The sequence below is a fragment of the Struthio camelus genome, chromosome 2 (genome assembly GCF_040807025.1).
Source record: "Struthio camelus isolate bStrCam1 chromosome 2, bStrCam1.hap1, whole genome shotgun sequence".
Classification (NCBI taxonomy): domain Eukaryota; kingdom Metazoa; phylum Chordata; class Aves; order Struthioniformes; family Struthionidae; genus Struthio; species Struthio camelus.
Window position 1 is genome coordinate 62,013,295 of NC_090943.1, and position 24,108 is coordinate 62,037,402.

A 24,108-nucleotide genomic window follows, 5' to 3' on the forward strand; every position below is an offset into this window, starting at 1 on the left:
ATCAATAAAACAGTGAAATCTATTAAAATAGGAGTGCACATAAAAAATTTTGGAAAAAATGTGTCAACTATTCATAAATGCTTCTTCTATTAAATGGTAGTTTATTCTTAATTGTCAGATGATTGTTACTGACAAGCTTTTAGACTAAGCTGTGAATTTGCTAGCCTTTGTGGTATTAAACAAAACTTTCGTGATCTTCTTTTATTTTCGAAGGTGCGGAATAATTTGTTTCTTTTCTCATCTAAAGGAACAAAGAATAAATTATGTAAAATACAAAGATATTTATGAAGCAAGAAACAATGTGCCGGTGGCTCTTACAACTGTGTAGCTGGTAGAGAGCTTAAAAACAGTTTTGAAATGTGTATTATTGCCCCATTTTAATATAATAGATATTGAACTATTAGAAACTATAATTATTCCCCCTAACAAAATAGCAGAGGCAAATAGAGCACAAAATAAACTTCACATCTATAAAAACTTCTCACACTTCAGTTTGAGTATTCAGTTTGAGTGTCTTTTGTAAAAATAAAAAAAAAGAACTTATATACAATAGTAGTTATTCAAATTGATAAAAGAAAAGCTGGTTTGTACCAGCTTTCGCTTCTCTGAGAGACAAAGGGGAGGGCTAGCAACAATATAAGGCCTGATCTATTAAGCATGCTGATCCTTCTGCTCACTCAAAGCTACATTGCAGGGCAGAAATCTGTTCCAGCAGTGGCTGTGGCATAATGCTCACCTTCAGTGGTGGTTTCTCATACAATCAAAGTTCAGTTATTACCTCCAAGAGTACATTTTCTCTGGAGACCTCGCGAAGTTGGGCCACTTTCTTCCCTTATATGTACATATGCGTTTTCCTTTAATCACAGCAGTATTTATCTATGTAAATTTATTAGATATCTTTTCTCTTGATTGTGCATATTGTGTATATAGTGCCATTACTGATCGGACCCTACCTTAACAGACATAGTAATGATTAAGGAGTATTTTTGTTTGCTTTATTAGCTGCCGTTTATTAAGTAGTATATTTTTACATTAAAAATTATTTGCTCTTCTTAAAGTATTTTCTTAATTACACCCCATGTGCAAACTGCAAACCAATAAGCTTGATCTTACAAAGAAATATTTTCTTATGTGGTATTAGTAGTAAATGATTTTGCAGGTTCAGGCATAAAATTGCCTTAAAGGATGACACGGAACTTTCCATTCCCAAAATTACTGTAGATAACGTTTTATATGTACATTTTTGTGTTGCTGTTTTCAGTATGGATTTGCAAATACATATCTAAAATATTAGCCTGATACGTCTGTCATGGTATGATTTTTGGCAAAGAAATGTATAAAATAAGGTTTATAAATACGTATTTATAAACCTTATTTCCAGTGTTATAGGGAGGATGTGGGAAGAGGGGCAATTTGGATTTCATTTAGAAAGTGGTAAGACCTCACCTCCCGGCTCGCGGCACCCAGCCGCAGGGAGGGCTTCCCCAAGGGCTGCTGGGGAACCTCATGCCTGCAGGTGCGCGCAGAGGCATGTAGGCGCGTGGCTGCTTTTGTACGAGGGCTGGCGAGGCAGGCTCCAAGGTGAGGAGGAAGAGAGAAAGGCTTTTTCTAAGGATGCAGAGAGGACTGGTGTGGTATTTGTGGGGTGCCGAAAGGCTGCTGCTGAGCTGAGGGGGACGGAGGAAACAGGCCCACGCCGCAAGGGTACAGCGGGCAGGGATTTGTTTACAAATGCTGTATTTCTTATCAGCACATCTTGGTCTCTGTGTTTAAACAAAGGTCCCTTGTTTTAAGTGGGCTACAAATAGAGCATAGCAGTATGGATTCAACGCTGATGTTGAGAGATTCCCACCTCTAGATGTTTTTGGTGTGTGGGAATTGACATATCTACCCACAACTGCTGTCCTAACTCAGGGTCCCATCACTACTAAGCCCAGGACGTCTGATATGTAGTATTGCTAACTATTGTCTCAGATGATCTTTCCAAGGGTTTTTATTTCTGAAAAATGCATATTTGTAAGTATAAAGCCAGAGCAGAAAATGTTGTCGGCATTGCTGTAATGCTTATCTATGCATTAAGGATATGCACAGGAAAATTTCTTCAAAATAGTTCTTATGTGTAGTTTTTTGCAACATTGGAGCTGATGTTAGTATGTTGCTTTGTTACGGTAATCTCTTGAAATTAGGGATTAAAGGGTAATTCGAGTCAGAGTTACGGTGATTACAAAGTGATAAAATGGGCACTTCACAGGTGAGAACAAAACAATTTTGTTTACCAGATGGAGGATGCAATATTTATTATGGCCCTAGCCATGCCTTTCTTGTTTTTAAATATTTTTATTCCAGTTATGCATTTTGCCATTAAGTGAATTTACAAGAGGATTTTACTGTGAATAAAATGTTAGAGTGGTTATTTGCTTTTTCCAGCCGTACATAGAGGGAGACAAATATTGAACAAAGGTCGAAGTTACAAAACCAGTAAATGGACAATTCAGTTAAACAAATTTACTTCAAGCTTTGAGATACTAATTTAAAAATTGGTTCTCTTGCTGTGACAATGGATGCGGAAATTATGAGTGGATACAGTATTTGCTTATAAATTTTATGTTGGGAGGGAATTATTTTATAATGGGATCTGCTAGCAGTTGTAACTGTGGAAAAGCTACTGCCTTGCCCTTGCTATGATTTTGATTTTCCACAAATGGTGGATTTGAAAGATATTGTAGCTCATACACAGAATCACAGAAGGTTTAGGTTGGAAGGGACCTCTGGAGATCATCTAGTCCAACCCCCCTCCTCAACCAGGGTCCTCTAGAGCATATTGCCCAGGATCACATCCAGACGGGTTTTGAATATCTCCAGGGAAGGAGACTCCACTACCTCTCTGGGCAACCTGTGCTCTGTCACCCTCACAGTGAAGAAGTTTTTCCTCATGTTCAGGTGGAACTTCCTGTGGTTCAGTTTCTGCCCGTTCCCTCTTGTCCTGTTGCTGGGCACCACAGAGAAGAGATTGGCCTCATCCAATCCACCTTCCCGAAAATTTAGGGTTCTTCCATATATTGACCTACATGCTCGGCTGGTACAGCTGTCCATAAGTTAAGCGCTTAAGTAGAGGTGTATTACTTAGGTCACTGTTGCAATTACTTCTCCTATGAACTCCCTTTAGCAGTTCAGCTTGTAACTCTAAGTTGTTCAGGTTTGTGGGGTTAGATGGTCAACCAGCCTGGAAAAGTGAGTCACTTGGCCTGCGTTGATCACTGTGTGGTTCTGCAACTCTTGTACCAGTACAAGTGAGGATGCAGCACGACACCAGGAGAAGATGGTCAGATTAAGACAGTATATGCTAATTAAGTATTTAACCCTGTATTGCTTAGCACTCACCTGCAAAAATTACTAAAAGGGGGGGGGGGGAAAAGTAAAGGCATAAGGAAAGACCTGTACTAGTAACTAGATGGTGGTTTAGATAATCATCTCTACTAGGACTTTTTCATCCTTTGTTTCAACTATGATTAAATTTAAAAGAGAAATTTTTCTATAGCTTAAGGATAAAGACATAATTAGGTAAATATTTTTGACTGTTGAGGCAGGTAGTCTAAAATAAAAGTAGCACTGATAATTTCACAATTTCAGATCCTGTTATTAACTAGCAGTTACAGGTATAGTGCATGGGTGTTCAGTGTGCCCTGAATGATCCACTGCTGTTAGGTTATATCTGCCAGAACTGCTTCTCCTCTCTAATCACTTTTAGACGAGAGTCATTCCTCTTTTTCTAAGAGCTTGGGGAACTTTACTGAAATACAGTTTCATCATCATAATGCTGTGGTAAGGAGCAGCAAAATAAGGCAATGTGTATTTGAAGAATAGATTGTTTGAAGTGTCAGTTGTCAAAGAAATTTTCAAAGGCATAAGATTTTGTCATTTAAGCCACTCAACCCTCTTTGACAACCTGGTGAAAGGTTCAGAGGGAGGAAGTGCTGCCACATTGGAGCGGACAGGGGAAAAGGAGGCCTAGAGACATTTTCAAGGTCCTTTGCTTTCTCAGGCTTCTTTTTTTCCTGAAAGGCTGCTTTCATTAGGTACTTCCTCCTAAATAAATGCATGAAATATCCTTGAAAAAGAACTAAAAGGCTTTTTAGTTCATGGTTAGTCAGAGTACATGCTTTCTCCAGCATTTCTTCTTGACTTTGAGGTAAAGCTTTTATTGTCCACAAGCAGTCTGCTAAAGGCAATATTCAGTAAAATGCAAAGCAATTTGCAAAGCTGAAATGCCAGCTTTGTTTTTATATATTTCTTAGAAAACAGCTGTCTAAAGTCTGAACACTTTTATTATGGTTCCCTATGACAGAGCATATCTTTTGTTTTATATATACCTATTATTGTACCAGCTTTTCTTAACAAAGAAAACATAATGTATGAAAAACTTACATAATAAAATGGATCACTAGAAGTAATCAGTATATTAATACATTACTCTAGTTTCTCTAGCAACTTTTGTTTTCTGTTTTGGGGGGATTTTGCTCCTTTTTTCTTTTGGCTGTCTGATTTTTAAGAACATGAATGAAAAATTAATCTATGCCAGCCTCTGTCTCTGTAGGTCCCTGGTCCGTGGCAAGGCCTGTTTCCTTATGCAGTTTTGCGATGTGGATCTCACTGATTTCATTTGTGGCTGCAGAGCTGGTCTAAAGCAAGGTTAAGTTCAGCCTCCAGTTGTCACTAACAAGAGCTCAACCACCACATGGGCATTACTTCAAAGAAAATCAGTCTTCAGATGTAGAAGTTCCTGCTTGTTTTTGGCAGTCATGAATTATATTTAGAGTATTGTAAATTTAAGGATTAAATGAATAAATTCATTTTGAGTTTAATGAGAAATACATTGTGAAGGAAAATAATTGTTGCAGTTATTAGTATTTGCTAGGTATTATCCTGTTCACACTTTGGGGAGCAGTGGTGTTGGTTCTTCTGCAGTTCATATTTTTCCTTCCATTAAACTCTTATGACAGAGGCAGACATACAGCTGAATCCTGGTAAAAAGTATTGTGTGGGTTTAGAAGAAAAGTGTGCTATTTCTACTGTTTTTCATGTGAGGCATATGCACAGTGAAGATGAAATGATAAAAAAGGTATTTTTGCAATAAGATGAAGACATGAAAAGGACAGCTACGTGAATCTAACAGTGACCCAAAAATTTCCCTTAACAGTGCTGTGTTCCTAGAGCTTTGTATACCTCCTACGTAGGAGCGTGCGTTAGAGATGATTGCTAGAAAACGTGTATCGAAAGCCTCCTTTGGATGCTTGAGACGTGTTTTGGCCCCTGTGTTACAGAGCGCTTAAATGCCTGCACATCTTCTAAACCCACGAATAATCTCCTACTTAAACATGTTGTTAAATATTCTTGTTGATTTGAAGCCATCTTAAGAAGCTAGGCTCAGTGATGTTAACATGGAAACAAAGTTTTATTTGATTTTTGCTACTGTTCACCTTTAGTCACGTTCAGGTTTTTTTCTGCTTTTTGTATCTGCTTTGGCTTACCATCATAACCCTCCTCCCCAGCATTCTGTGTTAAATATACAGTTGAATCCAATGTGAAAGTATAGAAATGGGGCACCTGTGAGAAAATCTAGGGAAATAAAGATTTAGTCTATGCTCCTTTCCCCTGAATAGTTCATGGCTATGAAATGAGAAGACATAGATTCACTGTCTTCCTCTGCCTGGCATAACTAGTTATTTTATTTTTTATATATTACTTATCTAGTGTGAACATGCAATGAGTAGGCAATATCTTTATCTTGTCTTGATAGGTATCTGAATTTAATTAGTCCGAAGATGGGACAAAATAAAATAGGCTACTTGCTGTATTCTTTTCAGAATTTAGCAAAGTAATAAATATACAGTAATATGCAATAAATATTATAAATATTTGTAGTGATGCAGAAGGGCTGCAAATTCAGAAAGACTGCCTCAAAAAGATAGAGAACTGTATTTAGTATGGATAAATGTGACAGAAGAATAGTCATAAAACAGGTACCTTTAAGTTTAATATGATGAACAGCAAAGCTCTGGTTAACTGAGTTAAATCAGAGTATTAAGATGCTGAGCATATAAAAATAATAATAGTTCAGTGCAGAGTCATATCTGGAAGGTGACTGTAAAAACTGTAAAATGAAGTTCAAGCTTTATGAGTATAATGCTGTCTTTGAGATTTATATCTATCTATATCTCTCTATATATCTTACAAGAAAAAAGAAGTATAAACCCCTTTCAAAAAAATCTGCTCTGGAAGTTTCTCATATGAAAATACTATGTAAGATAAAGTGTAGTTAAATTACCACGTTCAGTAAGGATTATTGGAATAATATTGAGTATTGAAAGCTAAGAATAGATTAGAGTTTATATTAGCATGTTTATCGTTTTAAGTGAAGAAAGAAAATGGATTTTTCATTAAGTTCTATGTATCCTTAAAGATGCATATAACTGTTTTCAAACTTACAAGGTCATGATATAGGATCTGGATGCAACTGACAGCTATATAGTAATTACAGTGTTGTTACAAAACAGATAAGCCAGATGCTGATCTAGAGGGAGTTTGGGGGAATTTAGGGGCTGTTATGCTAAATAATTGATATGCGGCCATAGCCTATTTGTTAGTAAAGACTAATTCCGCAGCTATTTTTTTGAAACGATTACCTTCCAGCGTGTGCAGAATCCTGTGCAATTCCGGGGCACCAGGCTGTGTTGTTAGAGGTAATGTTTTCTGACTTGATGTTGACTTGAACAGAGGAAGAGAACAGTGTAAGAAGATGTATTTGTTCATTGACAAAGTCATCCTTTTGCAAGCTGAAACAAACACTGAGATTCCAGTTTGCAGGTTTATCTAGTTTCAGATCTAAGGCACAATAACATGAAGAAAAAATAGCGTAAAAATGAAAGCTATGAGAAGAAGAGAGAAAATAGCTTGCACTTGAAAAACTAAAATTGTTTCAGCTGTTGCATGAGATTGCAAGAAATCTAAGCAAGTGCCTATGCAAGTATCTAAGCTTAGAATTTGCAAAATGTATTTTTGTGTTATTCAAGTGCAAATAGTCTTTCATCTGTTTTTATTGGTTTCCAGTAAAAGACAGAACAAAAAATCATTGCAAGTTTGACCATTATTTGCCAAGTTTATGGTCCGTTTCACTGAAATCACCAGTTGTCAAACCTATTATAAGAATAGCTTTGAATGCTGTAAAGAGCCTCGAACATTGTAGTTTTATGCATTTGCTGCATTTTCAGTTTACTGCACAGCAGTATCAAATATGGAAATAGGAAAATGACCCACTATTGTAGTTGTTTTATATACCTTATATGTACAAAGGATAGAGATTTATTTAAATGGAAATGTTCACCTTTTTCTTCTGGCAATCACTTATCGGGAAAACCTCAGTATAAATAAAATATCACCCATGGGCCAAATTTTGGCATGATTGCAACCACTGACCTTAAAAAGGAATTCCAAGCTTAAATGTGAAGACAAAATTTGTCATAACTCTTTTGTTTTTGTTGGTGAACAGAGTTTGCTATTGGTAAAATCCCTTCAAAGACTGCATTTGCCACTATTTTAGCTTCCTGTTCCTTTGGATAGCTGAAAAACAAGTAAAATTAAAAATGAAAAGGACTTTTCTGAACCATCAGTGCTAAAGTAGAATTCTTCAGATTATGTATTTAGATAGTTTATTCCCTACACCATCTATAATGTTACCGTAGCAAGAGCTTTGTTTTTTGTTTTCCAGTTTAAAAATATGATTAGAAAAGCACAGAAAAGTATAGGCCTCAAAATTACATCCTGGTGATGTCTTTTTTTTTTTTCAATTTCTGATAGAATTTTAATGGAGAATGTAGATGTACATTTGAAAACAGGTGAATGTTTCAGTGTATGGTTGGCTCATTCTCTTCTAGTCAAAAATATTGTTGGAAAGTTGCATTCAATTAGTGAGCAGTTAGGCAGGAATAGTAACTACCATACCAACCTCAGATAAAACACATTAGTGGATGGCGCCGGGATGTTAGTCACCTTACTCAACTGCTTTTTCTGCAGGCTTATATGAAACATCTGCAGTTTCGAAGCTTCTCCCTTCTAGTCATCCCCTATACTTAAGCTCAAGCCAGAGAAAGGCCTTTGTGTTTTGGGCTTAATTCTTCCACAGCAAAGCAGCCAAACCATCAAAGTCTGCCTGTGTGACAGATTTTGCTTCCTTAGAGAATCCTTAGCACCAGTAAACAGATATAACTCTGCCTAAGTCAAGGAGATGGTGCATCCTCTTTTTCTGCTTGTGCCCTTTCTTACTTTGCTAAAATTTTGTATCTGTTAAGGCCTGATCTTCCGTGTCACTTCCAAGAACGCACACGTTCATAGTTGTTCAGTCATCTTTTTCCATGTGTTTACCTACGCTGTTAGCCCATTTCTTCATAGTATCTTATGCCCTCTTTGCATTTCTGTGAAGATAATACAAACAGTTAATCTGTTCAGCACTCACTTTCACTCATTTTAGTTCCGTGCTAAATGCAGTGAAATGCCACAAATTCACCTGTGTAAGGCTGAGGCATGAATGAGACAGAGTTTAAAGCAGAAATAGTTACTGCTTTTCCTTAAAGTGAGCTCATCAAAAACAACAAATGGGATTTGAATCACAAAGATACATTTTAATGAAGTATAAACTAGAACAAAGTAAATCTTTAAATAGAGAATTCTTAGATCTGATGAGGTTGGTTAAAGTGAAAGCTATCGCAAACAATTCTGTCCCATTGCCTTCTGCCTCTTATAGGGTAGGTCTGGCCCTCAGCACAGCAACTTTTGCTGGCCTCCTGGCTCGCAGGAAATTCATACCGTCATTAGTGAATACCTAAGAAAGCCTTGCTGTTTCCAGCACCTCTGAGGCTTCATTGTGTGTCTGCTCCCTCTTCCTGCCAGGACTCTCTTTTTCCTGAGTATTGTGGGTTTCATCTCCTAATAAGAATTTATAAGAAATTACAGTGTAAAATATCTACTACAGCAAGGAGAATTTAAGAGCTGGGTGAAGCAACATAGTTTTACATTGCTTCAGTGCTTCATAGCGTACTAATGATACAATTTTTCCCTATTTAATTTTTAAACGTTAAAGTTCTTAACAGAATCTTGGGTATCAGTTATATATCAAAATTAAGACAAGATTCTGTTCTGATGTAGCAGATGCTATGCTGTTGACTTCAGAAGAATTTTGCCCCTTTATATGAGCAGACTGTATAATCTAACACTCATTAATAGCCACTGCATGGATCAATACCTTCAACAGTCAGATTTGATCCCCCTGGATTAATTGTAGAGGAATTTGAGAATATTTGCTACTGTAGTTTTCTTTGAGGCATAACTCTACCAGCTGTTATCTTTCTGTGTTCCCCATTATGTAGTAAGCTCTCGTACTTTTTTGGTATTCATTAATCCAGTCCTTCCTCCACATCCATATTAAGAAAAACATCTGTTTCTTCTTGTTCAATCAAAGTGCCTACCTCAAGAGTTCTACTTTTAAAATAATGCAATTTAAAAAGAAATCCTAGATAGGGAAAATGCATTTCATTAACATATTTAATTTGCATATGAAACCAGCTTTTCTGAAAGTCAGCAAGGAATTTGTGGTGGTAGCAATATACTCTTTATTTTTTTTTTTTTCCTCAAGTTGGTTACCTGAAAGTTACAGTAAGTAAAAAAGAAGGTAAATAAATGTACATATAGTCTCAGATGAAAGAGATTAAACTGTAAAGAGAAAGCATCTTTGTGAACTTGGGAGGTTCTACACTCTACACTTTCCAACTGAATACTCTTCTGGTGGAAAGGACTATATTCTATACTTACTATTCAGCTTGGATTTAGGGAAGGATCTTGGTTAAACTTGATTTTTGTAAAGTGTAAGCAGAAGTCATTTCTCAATATTCATGAGGCAGATAATAAAATATTACACTAAAATAGGTCACGCAACTCTATAAACTTATCCCCTATGGAAGAATATACTGTGTATTACAGTGTCAGTGTAAGTTGCTGGAAATGGAGCATTTTCACGTGAAAAAAGGAGTGTTGACCCTACTGCCCCTGGAACTCATGCAAATAAAAAGCAGACAGAGACTGTGGCAGAGAAAAAGATGCTCTCAGTCACACAGCTGGGGAGCACAAGTCCATAAATGCAACAGTGAGGGCTTGCTGAGTGCAAATGAACTGTCCTCATTAGCCTCCATAGCGAAAGAGTTACAGAACCCCATGGAAAAAATGTATCAGCAAGAAATATTGTAAATGTAAAATTACAACTGAGTATTTGTGGCAACTGGAGTCATAGCAGTTCAGAATGGCCCTGTCATCCTGTAAAGATCCATCTGGGTGCTTAATGCAGGTAGCCTTAACTGGTGATCATTTTGTAACCAGTACAGTGAAGATTTCATAAAACAGAAACTGTGGTTGTTCAGGAAGTGTCAGGAACAGTGCAGATTTGTAGCATCAAATATTTTTAGTACTGGCAAAATACTAGTGCTTCTCCAATTATACCCCTTGCAAGCAGCTTGTAGACAGCTGTGTGTCCCCTTAGTATATTTTGCTAGAGGCTGTGTACAGGGAGAGAATGCATTAAATTAAGCTTTGATGGTAACCTGTAGCCCTCCTCATGCGCTGATTTCTGTTCAATCTGGTCAGCATCACTGACCGCCCTTCCCCGTTTGGTTCTTTCCTTTAGTCATTGCGCTGCGCACTTTTTCAGTGTGGTGCTAGTGAGCTGTGCTGTCTTCCCTTGACTGCATGCTGGGAGAGCACGCTAAAGATATTAGCTAGAAATAACTTTAGTTTCCTTAGAGTGGTACATTGCACACCTTTTTTCACTTCTTAATGCAGCAGTTAGCATCATTAGTTTTTGTGCTTTAATGAAATGTTTTGAGACTCCCCAAGTCGTGCACAAATCCGTGTTGAGTTGGACAGATAGTTTCCAATGGAAAAAAAGTGTGGAAGGGCTCCAATTCACAAATTGGTTGTGATGGAAGTGATGTCTCTCTTTTCACAATAGTTACGTTATTCACTCAGTGAAAAAGTGAGCTGAATTAATTTCTCTCCTTTTTTTATATCTCACTCCTCCTAAGAGAGGAAAATGATCTCTCTGGTAAAGAGTAGTCAGGGAGTGAAGCACACAGCAGTAAATAGTGACATAATATGAGAAAGAGAAAGAGCCAAGGAGCAATTCTATGGTTCTTTAATCTGGATGCATGCTTCCTGTCCCTGTTTTAATTTTGTTTAAAATACGTCATATAAGAAGAAAATGAGTCCTATGAGACTAGCTTATATAGTGTTTACAAAGCAGGCCAAAGTATGCAGTCACAAAATGCAAATTAAAGTAACCAGGAGTATTTTGCATCCTCTGAGATTTTCCACTTAAAACACTTCACTTACTCTTAACATCAATTCTTTGTTTTATGAAGGAATTTCTTCAAGAGATGATGATGGCAAACTAGGACTTATTACAAGAAATACAGTGTACTCCCAATTTAATAGCATATTCATCTGTCTTTACCTTCATTAGTTATCTGTGTATGTTTATGTCTAAATGTGTTTAAAAGACAACGAATTGAACGTAGGGAAGATTTTAGCTAGAAGGTTTTGTCTGTTAGGTAATGATTTCAATTAAAAAACGTATCAGAGCCCAAAAAGTAGTGACCTTAAAAGTTCCTGCCGGGAAAGTTGTAAAGGAGAGAAATTTGCAATGGCAATGCATCAGATAGTACTGCCTATTTAATCCAAAATCAGGAGGAAACTAGTGAAATTTCACATGCTTGTGGGAGCCAGGCATAAATAGAAGAAGCCACTAAAGGCATGACATACTTTTTCTAGTTGCAGTTTGTCAGGGTACAAAGGCTTATGTTCTGATATAATAAGAGATGGTGGTACAAGATATGCTAACACTTTTCTTGTTCAATATTCTGTTGTTTCTTTACTGAATATTCCCCCTTTGCAGAAAATGATATAGACATATGGACTCACATGTGAACAGCCTGTGCTGCCATTTTCATGCCTTTTGATAGTGGAGTTTTAGTTTTATCCAGAAGTCTCTAAATATTGCTATTCAGTTCATGGCAGTAATGAATGCCATGATACAAACTGTCTTGATGCAAATTTTTTAATGATAGGTCATCTCAAGCTTGAAAATTGGGTTTTTGACTATGTTCTGATGAACTTCAGTTGTAGTAACACTTACTACAAAAATTTGGATTTGGAACACTACTAAAAAAGGTTCATCTTCCTCCTTTTCCTTCATGAGTTATTTTTAGCTATAGAAATTAATCTTACCTGGATTGAAATGATGTGCATTTTCTGTTTGTTGTTTGTCTATTAAGCTTAGTGAAAGTGGAAAATGAGCTCACAAGCAGAGAGAAAGCCTTCCTGATTTTTAGTGTGTTAGGTCTTTCTTTTATTACATTGAGCATGTTTTCGGAGCAGCATTTCTTACCGACACACCCTTATTCACAAAAAAAGAATATCCCAAGATATAACACTATCGGTGTTTTATCAGGACTTGATCTGATTTCCTAGCCAAACACATGGAAGCAGTGGGAAAATAATATTCATTGTATGTCTAGGTATATCTGGTATTAATGATTGCCATGAATATTATTCATTGTTCATAGAAGATAGATAACATTCCTTTGAATGCTTTGAGATGTCATCTTCCGTTATACTTCTGATACTGTTATGCATCCCATTTAATTTTAGAAACCGCTTATTGCACTATATTGTACTTTATTGTGGCAAATCGTATTTTGCTAATGTGACTTAGCACCTGAAAGTAGATGGAGAAAAATGTTACTTGTGAGAGGTGCTATAAGGTGGAATTAGGTTTTACTAGAGAGTTTGCTACTTATTTGCTTATCCAAAGTAACCCACCTGCACAGTAATGATAATAACTTAAGAACAAGTCAGTACTCTTTTGCTGTTCTTAAATGCCAGCCTGACATGCTCAGCCACCTGGCTTTCTGCCAGCTGCTGCAGACAAGAAGTATGTAAGTTCTTTCTTTTAAGAAGACCTGAATGAATGAACGGATCCAGATACTTCATTGCTGCCAGTATAGGGAGGATGGTGCTCCCCTAAGCTTAAGGTTTTTGGCAGACATTCGCAGTGGCTCTGTGATGAAGTCTTCATTTGCCATGACTAGCCACATATCCCAATGGCAGGATTAGCCGTGAATTAGGCTTCCATGTAAGCTTTTCCCCCTTCTCTTTTTCCTTTCCTTTATCTTGGAAGCATCACCTTTTGATAGAAGCAGCAATCAGAAGCACAATATGCCCTGTCGGCTTGTTACTCATCATAATTAAATAGATGAATCAATATATTTTCCTTTTGAACTTGGTTGTAGAAACAATTAAGGGATATTCCTCATTAGTGAAACGTAGACTATGGCCTTTTGATGAGTAAGGTGAGTGATAACATTTGTATTCAGAAATAATACCTGACCACATGGACAGTTTGGTAGTTTCCGGGCTTGTATTTATGATGATAACATTAACTTTTATGTAAAATTACTTTAATAATAATATCTTATTATCACAGTGAAATTCTGCATTTCTACATGTTCATTAGGCTTCATTAGACCTTACCTAATGAGCTTGGGAGAGATGCAATAAATGCTTAAAGATAATAAATATTGGACTAAATAAAATGTTCCAATGTTTTCTTTCTTCATAGGCTCTGGTCTCAATGATGGGCAGTGGCATGAAGTTCGATTCCTAGCTAAGGAAAATTTTGCTGTCCTCACCATTGATGGAGATGAAGCTTCAGCCGTTCGAACAAACAGCCCTCTGCAAGTTAAGACAGGAGAGAAATATTTCTTTGGAGGTAAAAATATCAGAACAAATATCCATTCACAGTGCTCTTCTCTTTTAATCTATGCAATAGGTGAAGTGCAGCTCAGGATGTAATTTATTTGGTGCACATAGATCTTAATACTTGGAGCTTCTAAAATGGCTGGGGTGCTGCTTGTCAAAAAAGTAAAATACTGAACTTAATTTTACTTTAAAAGTTTTTTTCCTACCTCCTCATCCTTGAAAAAAATCTCAGAACTATTGTACAAGAAGTAATCTAACTTGGAATGATTTCCCGAATCTTATTTGGACAATTCAGAGACCGTTTTCTAAAAAGGTACCCTTCTGATATGAGTAGTTTCATTAAATGGCACTAAGGAGAGAGACTTCAAGTTTGGAACCACAAAGACAGCAAATATTATTGTCCGGACAGCTCTTAAGCTTGTGCTGATTTTTTAAGAGTTGTCATGACTGTGTGTTACTGAAAGCTTCCGGGAATTAAAGCCTTAGTTTGCTAAATACTGTAGTCCATTAGTAGTCCATATAGTAAAAGAGTTCTTGCCAATTATGGCTTGAATATTTATTGCTCTTGTTCTCCCATGTTAGCATTTATGAAAGTCAAAAGGCCAACAGAAATTAGGATTTTTTTTAATTTTAAAAGCCTTTTTAGCATACCAGAAGATATTTTTGATACACTATTGTGTTATCTTATAGGGCAAGGCCGTTAAGGGTTTTCAAAACGAGGTGTAGATATGTTTTTTTTGTACTGCTAGCCATGTTTTTTAAAACATCTGATTCAGCAATGATCTGCAATCTTTGTTCAAGCAGGATTCTCAGTGAGGTCAAATGGTAAGAGCAGAAAGAGTTGCAAGCTATACCTTTGAATTGTCCCTCATATGCGAGGTTGCCCATGAAAGCTTCAGACAGAGAATGCAAATTTTGAGATGATTTTTGAGTAGAATTCATCAGTATTGAAAACTGATTATTTCAAATTTACAAGCTGCATAACTAATCAAAATATAAGTGCAGAACTATAAATAGTCATAATATTACTGACATGACGGAAATGTTAGTGAGTTATGATTTGAAGTGCCCAAGTAGAAAGCATAAAAATCCTTTCAAGGTTATTCTCATTTCATTATCTCCTATCAGTGGAATCATTAAAAATACATATGGAAATTAGTGTTTAAATAGTGTTGCAAAACTAATATATAGTTAATTAAGAATAGATTCTAATCCTCCAGATAGTGATGCCACACACTTCTAGGAAACTTGTATCCTTGTGGCAGTGACGATAACGCAGTCTAATGCAAATATTACCAGATTAAAGTCAATCTGTCACCAAAGGTAAACTTCCCTATTGTTGCAATGTTCATCTTTTCTGGTATCCTTACTGAATTCAGCTATCCTAAATAGGATTTTTAGCATATGACCTTAAAGAAGAGTTCTAGCGTAGACCGTTGCCACATGCCAGAGACTGAAAATTTTCTCATCAAAACATACTGCTTTCACTTTGTCAGAACAAGCTGAGAATATTTATTAAATGAAGTTATTAAGCAGAAAAAATAAAAAGAAATGCCATACATTATAGATCTTATGTTAAACTCTGTTAATCTTGATTGGTGAAATCCAGACCGTTACTACATTTCTGGAGAGAGATTGATTTCTTCTGAAAGGTCTTTTACCTCTCACTCTTTGGCTTGTGGAAGATAGATTGTCAAGATTCTTCAGGTGATTTTTCTATACTTTCTCAATCAAAATACATGTTGATTCAGTGTCATTTTAGTTAGATACTGAAATCTGTTTAAGTTGTTGACCTGCACCTTATAATTCCACCAACCTTCCATAAAAATGTGCATGTAGATACTGTTCTGGTGGGCTATGAAAGTCAGTCATGAATTCTCTGAGGTGTTACTTCCACGTCTGTTCACCAAAACATATGGACCCTTTGCATAAGCTATATGTGTTTTTGTTTTTCCTTATTCTTTGTTATACTTTGAAGCTCTTCTAAAGATGTATCAAAAGAATAGCCATGTTCTAACCTTCATGTCCCATTTTATTTATGAATAAGCAGTCTGTATTTGCAGCACTGTATTTTTGAATTTTAACTCTCCCAAGCTGTGAATCTGAGGAAGCTTTATTTCTGACTTGGATCTGAGGAACTCATTTGTTTTAGTATGCTTCTAATATGAATTTACACACACGCGTGTGCGCGCGCACACACACACACACACACATATATTTATGCATATAGGCTAGAAATTACTTGAAACTTAAAGCAGTTCTTTTGGATGCAAGTTAGAAACCTGATCTTTTGATTCACAAGCTGCGTTTTATGAGACAAAAGTATTTTTATTCTTTTCCCTGTATGTATATGTGTTCCTCTTTATTTTCCTATATAAACTTTCCAATTTGTGGCTATTTAATAAAGATTGTTTGCAGCTGGAGGATGTAGAATTGAGAAGAGTCGGGAACTTCAAACTTTTGCACCACTTCATAATTGTCCTCAAATGAAATATTTTCATTAGTTTCATTAGGAGCAAGTTCAGATAATAATGTCTCAAATGTATTTCTCTGCAAATATGCACAATTGGTTAGGAAAGGGACAATTGCTTCTTGAAATCAGGGGATGGAACATTTGTATTTTGCAAAATGATGGATGTCTAGCCAAAAGAATTACCAATCCTTGGTGATCATAAATTTCCACAGTCAAAAGAAATTCACTGGATTTCTTTGACTGAGATGAGAGTACATTAGTTAAAAGGTATTATGACTATTAGACACTTTTAAATTAAAATCCAAACGTATATATCACAAATGCAGAAGTTAAATGCTTAGCTTTAAAGATACTAATGTCATATTCTTCCCAGCCCACTGCTGAATTTATTGATCTTTCACTTGCAAAATCCTGAGAAAGCTCAGTCCATTGAATGTGTAATGGGAAGGCCTGTACAGCATTTCCAGAAGTCACTGAAAGTATATGCTCTTCTAATTTCACTTTGTCTACTTTATCCTGGAAAGAGATGCCACAGTATGCATAGTTTTGGTGCTCCAAGCTTTTCCTGGTGACATTTCAAAATAAGTATCTTTATGTTTTGGTCTCCTGGTGACAGTATAGCAAATATGTACTATAGGCAATGGTGTTTTCTTTCCTGAACAAAAGGTTTCAAGGTGGTATTTCAGCACTACAGTACAACATTTTTACAAATACATACTGTAGAATTTAAACAGAAAAGTAATTACAAAATGGGTACTGCTTCAAAGTAGGATAGACCTTTTTTTTCCTAGTAAGGCAAACACTAGATAGACCTTTTCTGTGAAAATTGCTATAGCTTTTACTGTAAAAGAAGTACCACATTTTAATGTGAATTTTGGAGACAATGTCTATTTTCCATTAAAAATGAGCATTTTCATATCTTGTTGTCATAACTTTGTGCTAGCAGTATCCCATGATATTAGTTTTATAGTAAAGTGGCCACTCTATCAAAATCAGGAGTGGATTAAGGGTTGAGTGGACAAGGATAACGTTACTATGCCAAATGTAATGATAGAATATTCCAAGCAAATCAGAAAGATTACACTGACTTTCACATGAATAGCTTCTCAATGATATCCAAAAAATCCTTAATTTTACTCCTGACATTTTGATTAGAACTTGATTATAACTCAATCTAATATAGCTACCTAAATAATATTGAGAACGTGGAGATGCAAGATGGTTGTACATGTCTTCTTGGAATTAGAAATTTTGGCAGGAACAAGCCCTGTAAGTCAAATACTTCCTCTGTGCGCACAAATGGGTGAAGTAATGGCAAGACAAACACTGCGCAGACGTTGAAGTGGTTAGGAAGTAGAATAGCTAGGTCAGGCGTGGAGTAGTATACTGAGCCTGGTTTTTCAACCTCCCTGTCTAGTAGCAGCCTTCAGGTACTATTTTGAGCAAAGTTAGCCTTTTGGAAAAATCTTACCTGAGTTGCATCTTTGAACTTGTTCCTAAATGTGTACTGGTTCATCCTCCTTTTGTCCTTTTATTTGGATACAAATGCTCTTCCTTGACCACCAAACCTGGATTTTTGCAGTGGATACAACAATTAATGTTTGAATAAAGGAGATTTGGAAATTAGAATCTCTTGTGAGTTGTGCCCATAGAGCTAACTTTTCTAGTTTTGAAACACAGCAGTAAATCACAAGAGGATTCTTTATTTCTCCGCGAGAGAAGAAATAATTTTCATTGTACCCACAGACTTTCTGTTTTGCTTCCTTTGTGCCTCTCTTGTGTGCTGTCTCCCAGCACCGCTAAGATCCTCTTAAGGGATAGACAGCAATGATGTTTTATTCAAATCTATGAGTTAGGGAAAGCTATGTTAAAGATCAGGTATCTCTGTAGATTTTGTGAGTGTGCGCTGGTGTATTTGGGAGGGTAGGTGCTAATTGCCGACTGCCCTACTGTATAACTCTTCTCCTCATTCTCCTACTCTTCTATCCTCATTCTTTTTAATTCCATTCTCTTGCTTTTCTTGGATTTGGGTTTTTGGAAACAAGTGAACTTCCTTTCCCTACTAAGCTCTGGAGAATGATATTTCTTTGTTGTTTCCAATTATATGCATGAAACAGAAGGGCAGAACAGAGGAAGTGAATCACACAGTGAAAATGAACCTCATTAACCTCATTTGCACTATTGGAGATAAGGGGCTTTTGTGAGGCATGTTAAGCTTGCACCAAACCACCTAATAGCTGCCTAGTGCCTAGAGGAAATAATTTGATTGGAGACATAACTTTGACTTATTTCTAGTTTATAGGATTTCTTTTTAATTGTCCCTCCTTTCCCTATCCTCTGCACTGGCTTAAACATGGGAGAGTTTTTAGTATGAGTGGTACATCTTCAGTGAGAACAAAGGTATGCAGTGAGCATCTGTCAATCCACTGTGCTGCCTTTATTTTCTGACAAGCGAAGATGAATGGACTATGCAGTAGGTTTCCTATGGGACATCAGTCTGTGGCGTGTAGTAATTCCTTCCCTTCTGTATGACTATACAAAATGCACTCTATATGCAATCTTGGTCCTGGAATAGAATTCATTCGTTTCTGAAAGTTGGGTTGGTCTGAAGTCCCCTACGATTAGAGGAGGTGCAAAGGGAGGGGAAGAGAGGGAAGTCAAGTAAAGAGAGAAAACACCTTCCTCTATTTTATACATGCTGAGCTATTCCGTGTGTGAATCCTTCCTTCTTAAAACCTATCATCATCTACATCAAAAGCCTTTGGATGGGGTACATACAATTTTATCCACTGTTAGAACCAGTCATTAACAGCTATTATAGGCATGACAAAGTTTTCTAGGAGTTGCAGGAATTTCTAAAGCAAAAGCATATCTGAATCTAAAATATGTATCAGATAGCAAGGAAGCATGTGATTTTTTCCTAGCTCAAATCTGTATGTGTTCAAGCAAGCCAAAGCTGAGTTGTTAGATGTTACATGAAAAAAGAAAGGGATGCAACCAATGACCAATCAAGACGTTTGTTCCCTAATAAATTGTACTGAAGTCCCTGCTGACATCATTCCCTTGAGTCTGCAGCTTCTCATACCTCAGTAATCGAGAATGATGGTGGGGTATATTTACATTTCTGTATGTTGATCAGATTTTGAATATGTTAGGGCTCCAATTTTGGTGCTAATTTATTTTTACATATATGGCCATGAGTCGTGATGGTCAAAGTTGCATTTCCTGAAGGAGGAGTGCTTTTGGCATGATTTGAAATCTTTATCCTAGTGATCACAGCTCCGCTGTAAGCTCATAGCAAATCCACAGTGAGAACACAATGCAAATTCAAAATAAACTAGAGTATCATGTGATTTTGAGTATCTTCATCATTTATCTTAGGATAATCTCCAAGGTCAGTCCTACAGAATAATTAGAAACACAAGAAATGGAAGAAAAAGAATTGGAAGGGGCTGTATTTTTTAACTGTGCTCATGCATTGGGTTGTTAAACTTTGAACGTTTATAAATCACTACATAAACCAAGAGTGCAGATGTACAGAATGTATAAACCTGAGCAAAGCAAGGAAAGGGTTTGTTTACTCTTTTTTCACTTTTCTTTTTGGATCTTTGTTTATCTTCACTGTTAAGTTTAAAAAAAAAAAAAAAGGCAATTATGGTCACAGAAGCCTCACTCAGCTATTTAAAACATGATTCAAATTCTTTATTATCTCATTTGCACTCTTCCGCCATGAACACTGAAATACAGCTGAATTCACACTCCTATTATTCAATTGACAGAATGGAAGGAAGCAGACTCGATCAACGTTGCCCGTTAATTCCAAGAGTTACTCTTTGAAATTTATACCTTTTCATCATGTTTAAAGTTTTGTTTCTGTGTTCGAATAATTTGAATACTTGACAAATGAGACCAAAATAAGAAGATAAAATAATACAAATATCCTGTACTTAATTTTCAGTAGTGCAAATAGTATTGTTGGTGATGTAGCAATATGCCAAACCACCGACACAGTGTATAAAATAAGACAAGCAGAAGCGCTACAGATAGATTGATCTCCAACAGAAAAACAGGTGCAGGCAGAAATCTGACACTTTGTGAAACCAAGTAAGAAATCAAATGTATGATAATATGAGTTTAGAAATGGATATAAGGGAGCATGAGTCTTTCTGGAGTAACTTCAGCTTCAGCAAAGGCCTATTAGAGATGAGAAATGTCTGCCCACTGAAAAATGAACGAATAAAGTTTGGATGTGCTCTGCTTATTGTACAACATAAATCTCCATGCTAAGCTGAAGACGTTAGCCACAGTGAATATATCTAGAAGTTTCTCAAGAAAATAAAAAAGAGAACTGAATCTTTTTCTGTATTCTACTCTGCCCTTTCTTGCAAGCACTAAAGCAAAGCTCTGTATGCAGCAGATAAGAAAATGACAGATTTTTCAATGCATTTTCTTCTCTCTTTTTGACATTTAAAACCAAGAAAGAACAAAGAATGAGGAAAACATGTACCATAGAGAGTAAATCTGCATGGACATGTGAAGCAGTAAATTGACCTACTGGAACTTTATTGTCTCCAATTGTGTGTATATATGATTGATTTTCACTAAGTACAGTAGTCATATTGTTGCCTGATCCTCAGTCAGAAGCAAATTGTATCAACTCTCTGAATGTTATAGAAAATGGAATTAGAAACAGAAGGAATACCCTAAATGGTACAGCTAGCCCTCCATAGGGAAAGGAAACTCTTCTGCTAAAACAGAAACTTTTGGAGAAGGAAACATCCAGAACAGAGCTATTGGAGAGACGCTCAAAAGTTGTACCGCTCAAAAGCTGGCAGTTGTACCAATATGCTTCCACCTATTTTGTCTCTATTGTCTTAGGAGGCCAAGCTCCAGGGATCTGGTAGGAGTAGCTGGGAAAAATTGCTGACAGGAAGAAAAGGGAAGGTATTTCAAGAAGCAATGAATGCTGGGAAGAGGGATGTACCAGTGCTAATTGCGAGACAGTATCAATTAGCTGCATGGTTGTAGGCATAATATGCATATTAATTGTGTTAGGAATCACAAATATGTCTTTGTGTGTGTGTATTGAATTTTGTTGTGGACAGTTAGCGTATAGTGATATACATATTCTTCCTCAGTATTTGAAAATAATCACATTCCTAAATTATACTAATACTCCTGGAATAGCACTTCTTCCAACTTTCTCTAGTTCTCAGAGGGTACGCTGGCCCCCCCTTCTAGGTGTATGAATGTGCTTCTTGTCCACAGCCACAGTTCAACACACCTACCCTCCTCCAAAAATTGAGACGTTCCTAGTACCATCAAATAGGCTATATTGCGTTCAGACTCTTTTTTGTTTGTTTGTTTGTTTTGGAGAGTGAATTACTAATATCCTTCTAGTCATAGGGTATATGTGATGATGGGAGACAGAGCAAAAATACTCTTATTCAGATAAGGGGCCTACCTGATGTGGTTTGAGCTGAGGATGGTTCTCAGTGCTGATTATAAATAATGGTTCATATATGAAACCTGACTGGAGCCCCAGTTAAATTTGTAATTACTGTCTGCTGCTTCTACTCTATGAACAAGCCCTTTGTGTCTAGGGCAGGCAGTCAATTAAATCCTTGCACGCCTGCAGTCCCAGTTTGTCATTATCACCTTTCACTGAAGACAACAAATCCCGTCATATAAAAGTGGTAATCTAGGGCTCTAACGGAAAAGCTTATTAATGATGCTTCTGTAAATCATGAAGTAGATATTAAAGGCTTATATCTTTCCAAAGAACTTTATTGAATCTCACAGCCAGTGGTTTAAAGCTAACTTGCCTGCATAAATTGGCAGAATTGGACTACGAAGTTGAAACTGAATGTTTCAAGGCTTGTGTTTCTCATCAGCAAAGCACTGAACTTACCTGAAAAATACAGTGCAGTGTGAAATATCAAGCTGAAGATGTACAAATCTCCAAAATGGGCTGTTAACGGCAATTAGTTTATTGCCCTAGTTTGTATATTGTCAGTTCAAGGGCATTACATTACCTTGTCTCTGTCAAAATACGCCTACTTCCAATTTAATTTGAGGTGGACGATATTTTGGTAACGCAGTACTGGGTATATAATATTGAGGATCTCTTTAGGAGGGGATTGCTGGATAACAGCAAAGAATGAGACCACTAGAACATTATGGGTTGTTAATTCTAGTCCTGTCAAATTATCATTCAGATTATTTACTGGATGGCCAAAGTCCTTTCTTTTGGTCTAAGAGCAATTTATCTGAAAGTGGACAGTTAGCGTAAATACAAACTGTATAGCTTTTTTTTTTAAAAAAAGCTGTTGTTTATGAATGAGAAGGAAAAGAACACTTCTGAGGGGTAATACGACACTGTCAGGGTTGTATTGTATGCTGGAGGAAAGTGAAACTGCACATGTTACCATGGCAATAAAAAATGCTCCTAGTGTCTTTGAGTTCATCACCCATGATAGCAAGTGTATCATGGAACTTTACTGATCCTGAGAAGTGACGTTACAGGTTTTCTGCTTCTGGACTGAGACCTACATACAGGTTCTTATGTACCAAATGATCTTCTCCTACAAGTCCAAGTGAGGTTCGGCATTGTGACTATTAATGCTTACTGACTAAAAATCCTTCAGTAAACAAACTTTTATTTATCGATAGGAACAAGCCTATAGAATCAACAAGCCTGTATAATAACAGTATGTGTGTGTGTATGTGTAAGTGCAGGAAAAGTGCTTTAGTTAGCGCTCTAGTCTGTAATGACAAAAGTGTTCTCGGCCTGGCATTAGTGACACTTATGCTAGGGCCATTCCCTTATAAATCTTTCCCAAGTAGATGAGGCCTCAAAAAGAAGCAGGCATTAATTATACTGGAAAATGTTTCATCTGCTTAGTGCATTTGTTTTTCGTTATTCCTACTGATCGCACTTCCAAACCACTTTATACTTACTTTTTAAATTATCAGTTTATTCCAGCACATTAATATTGTTCTTTAAGACTCTTTCTTATATTTGATGCTGTAAGTTGGAAGCTTTCTATTAATCTCTATAAATTTTTTTTTTAATTTTATGTATTATAGTTTCACTAGCATCATAACCAAACCAAATGGAATTTTGAAAAGAGATTTTCATATCCCTCATTCCTTCCCATGTTTTTCATTTAAAAAACCAGTTTGCCTGCATCTGACCCTCTTACTTTTTTTAAAACACTCTCATTTATACTTGCTCTCTGTGATCCATGTTCTCCATAGAGTTGATAAGAGCTTTTCCTTGTTGGATTTTGCTTGATTGTATTTTCAGTATTGCTTCTTATTAAGAACTCAGTTAAAGGAGAAGAGAAGGTAAACAAGGGTGAGAGGGAAAATATACCATCTTTTATTGTTTGAATATCTAAAAAATCATGGTGTGAGTAAACAATGTTCATGCTGTTAGTGACTCAAGTTATTTTGTAGATAAATGATGAAAAAGCTTGAGATGGTACAAGGAGATGGAATGCTGCAAATCTCAGTACATGCTGAAGAAAGGTCACTGAGGAATCATACGGCTGGTGTAATAAATGAATCTTAACTCTTTTGGAGAAGCGCATGGATCTTTCTGTCAGCCATATATTCCTATCTCATTTTTAAACAGACTATTTTATTTATGACCTCAACAGAAGTCAAGTAGGACAAGTCTTTATAAGTGCAGTGAAGTCTTTCCAGGAATCCTATAAATATTAGCAACATGCTGTAATCCTATCTCATGCTAGTGCCCGCGATTATAAAAATGT

General features: G+C 36.5%; 1 protein-coding gene across 2 annotated transcripts in view; it reads left to right on the forward strand.

Annotated features, from left to right (window-relative positions):
• The window catches only part of CNTNAP2 (contactin associated protein 2), a 1,135,762-nt gene that overhangs the window by 615,487 nt on the left and 496,167 nt on the right, over window positions 1-24,108 (forward strand). For both annotated transcript variants that reach the window (XM_068936036.1, XM_068936037.1), the window contains exon 9: window positions 13,718-13,867. In XM_068936036.1, the coding sequence (XP_068792137.1) occupies window positions 13,718-13,867 (150 nt within the window). The remainder of the gene's footprint in view (window positions 1-13,717; window positions 13,868-24,108) is intronic.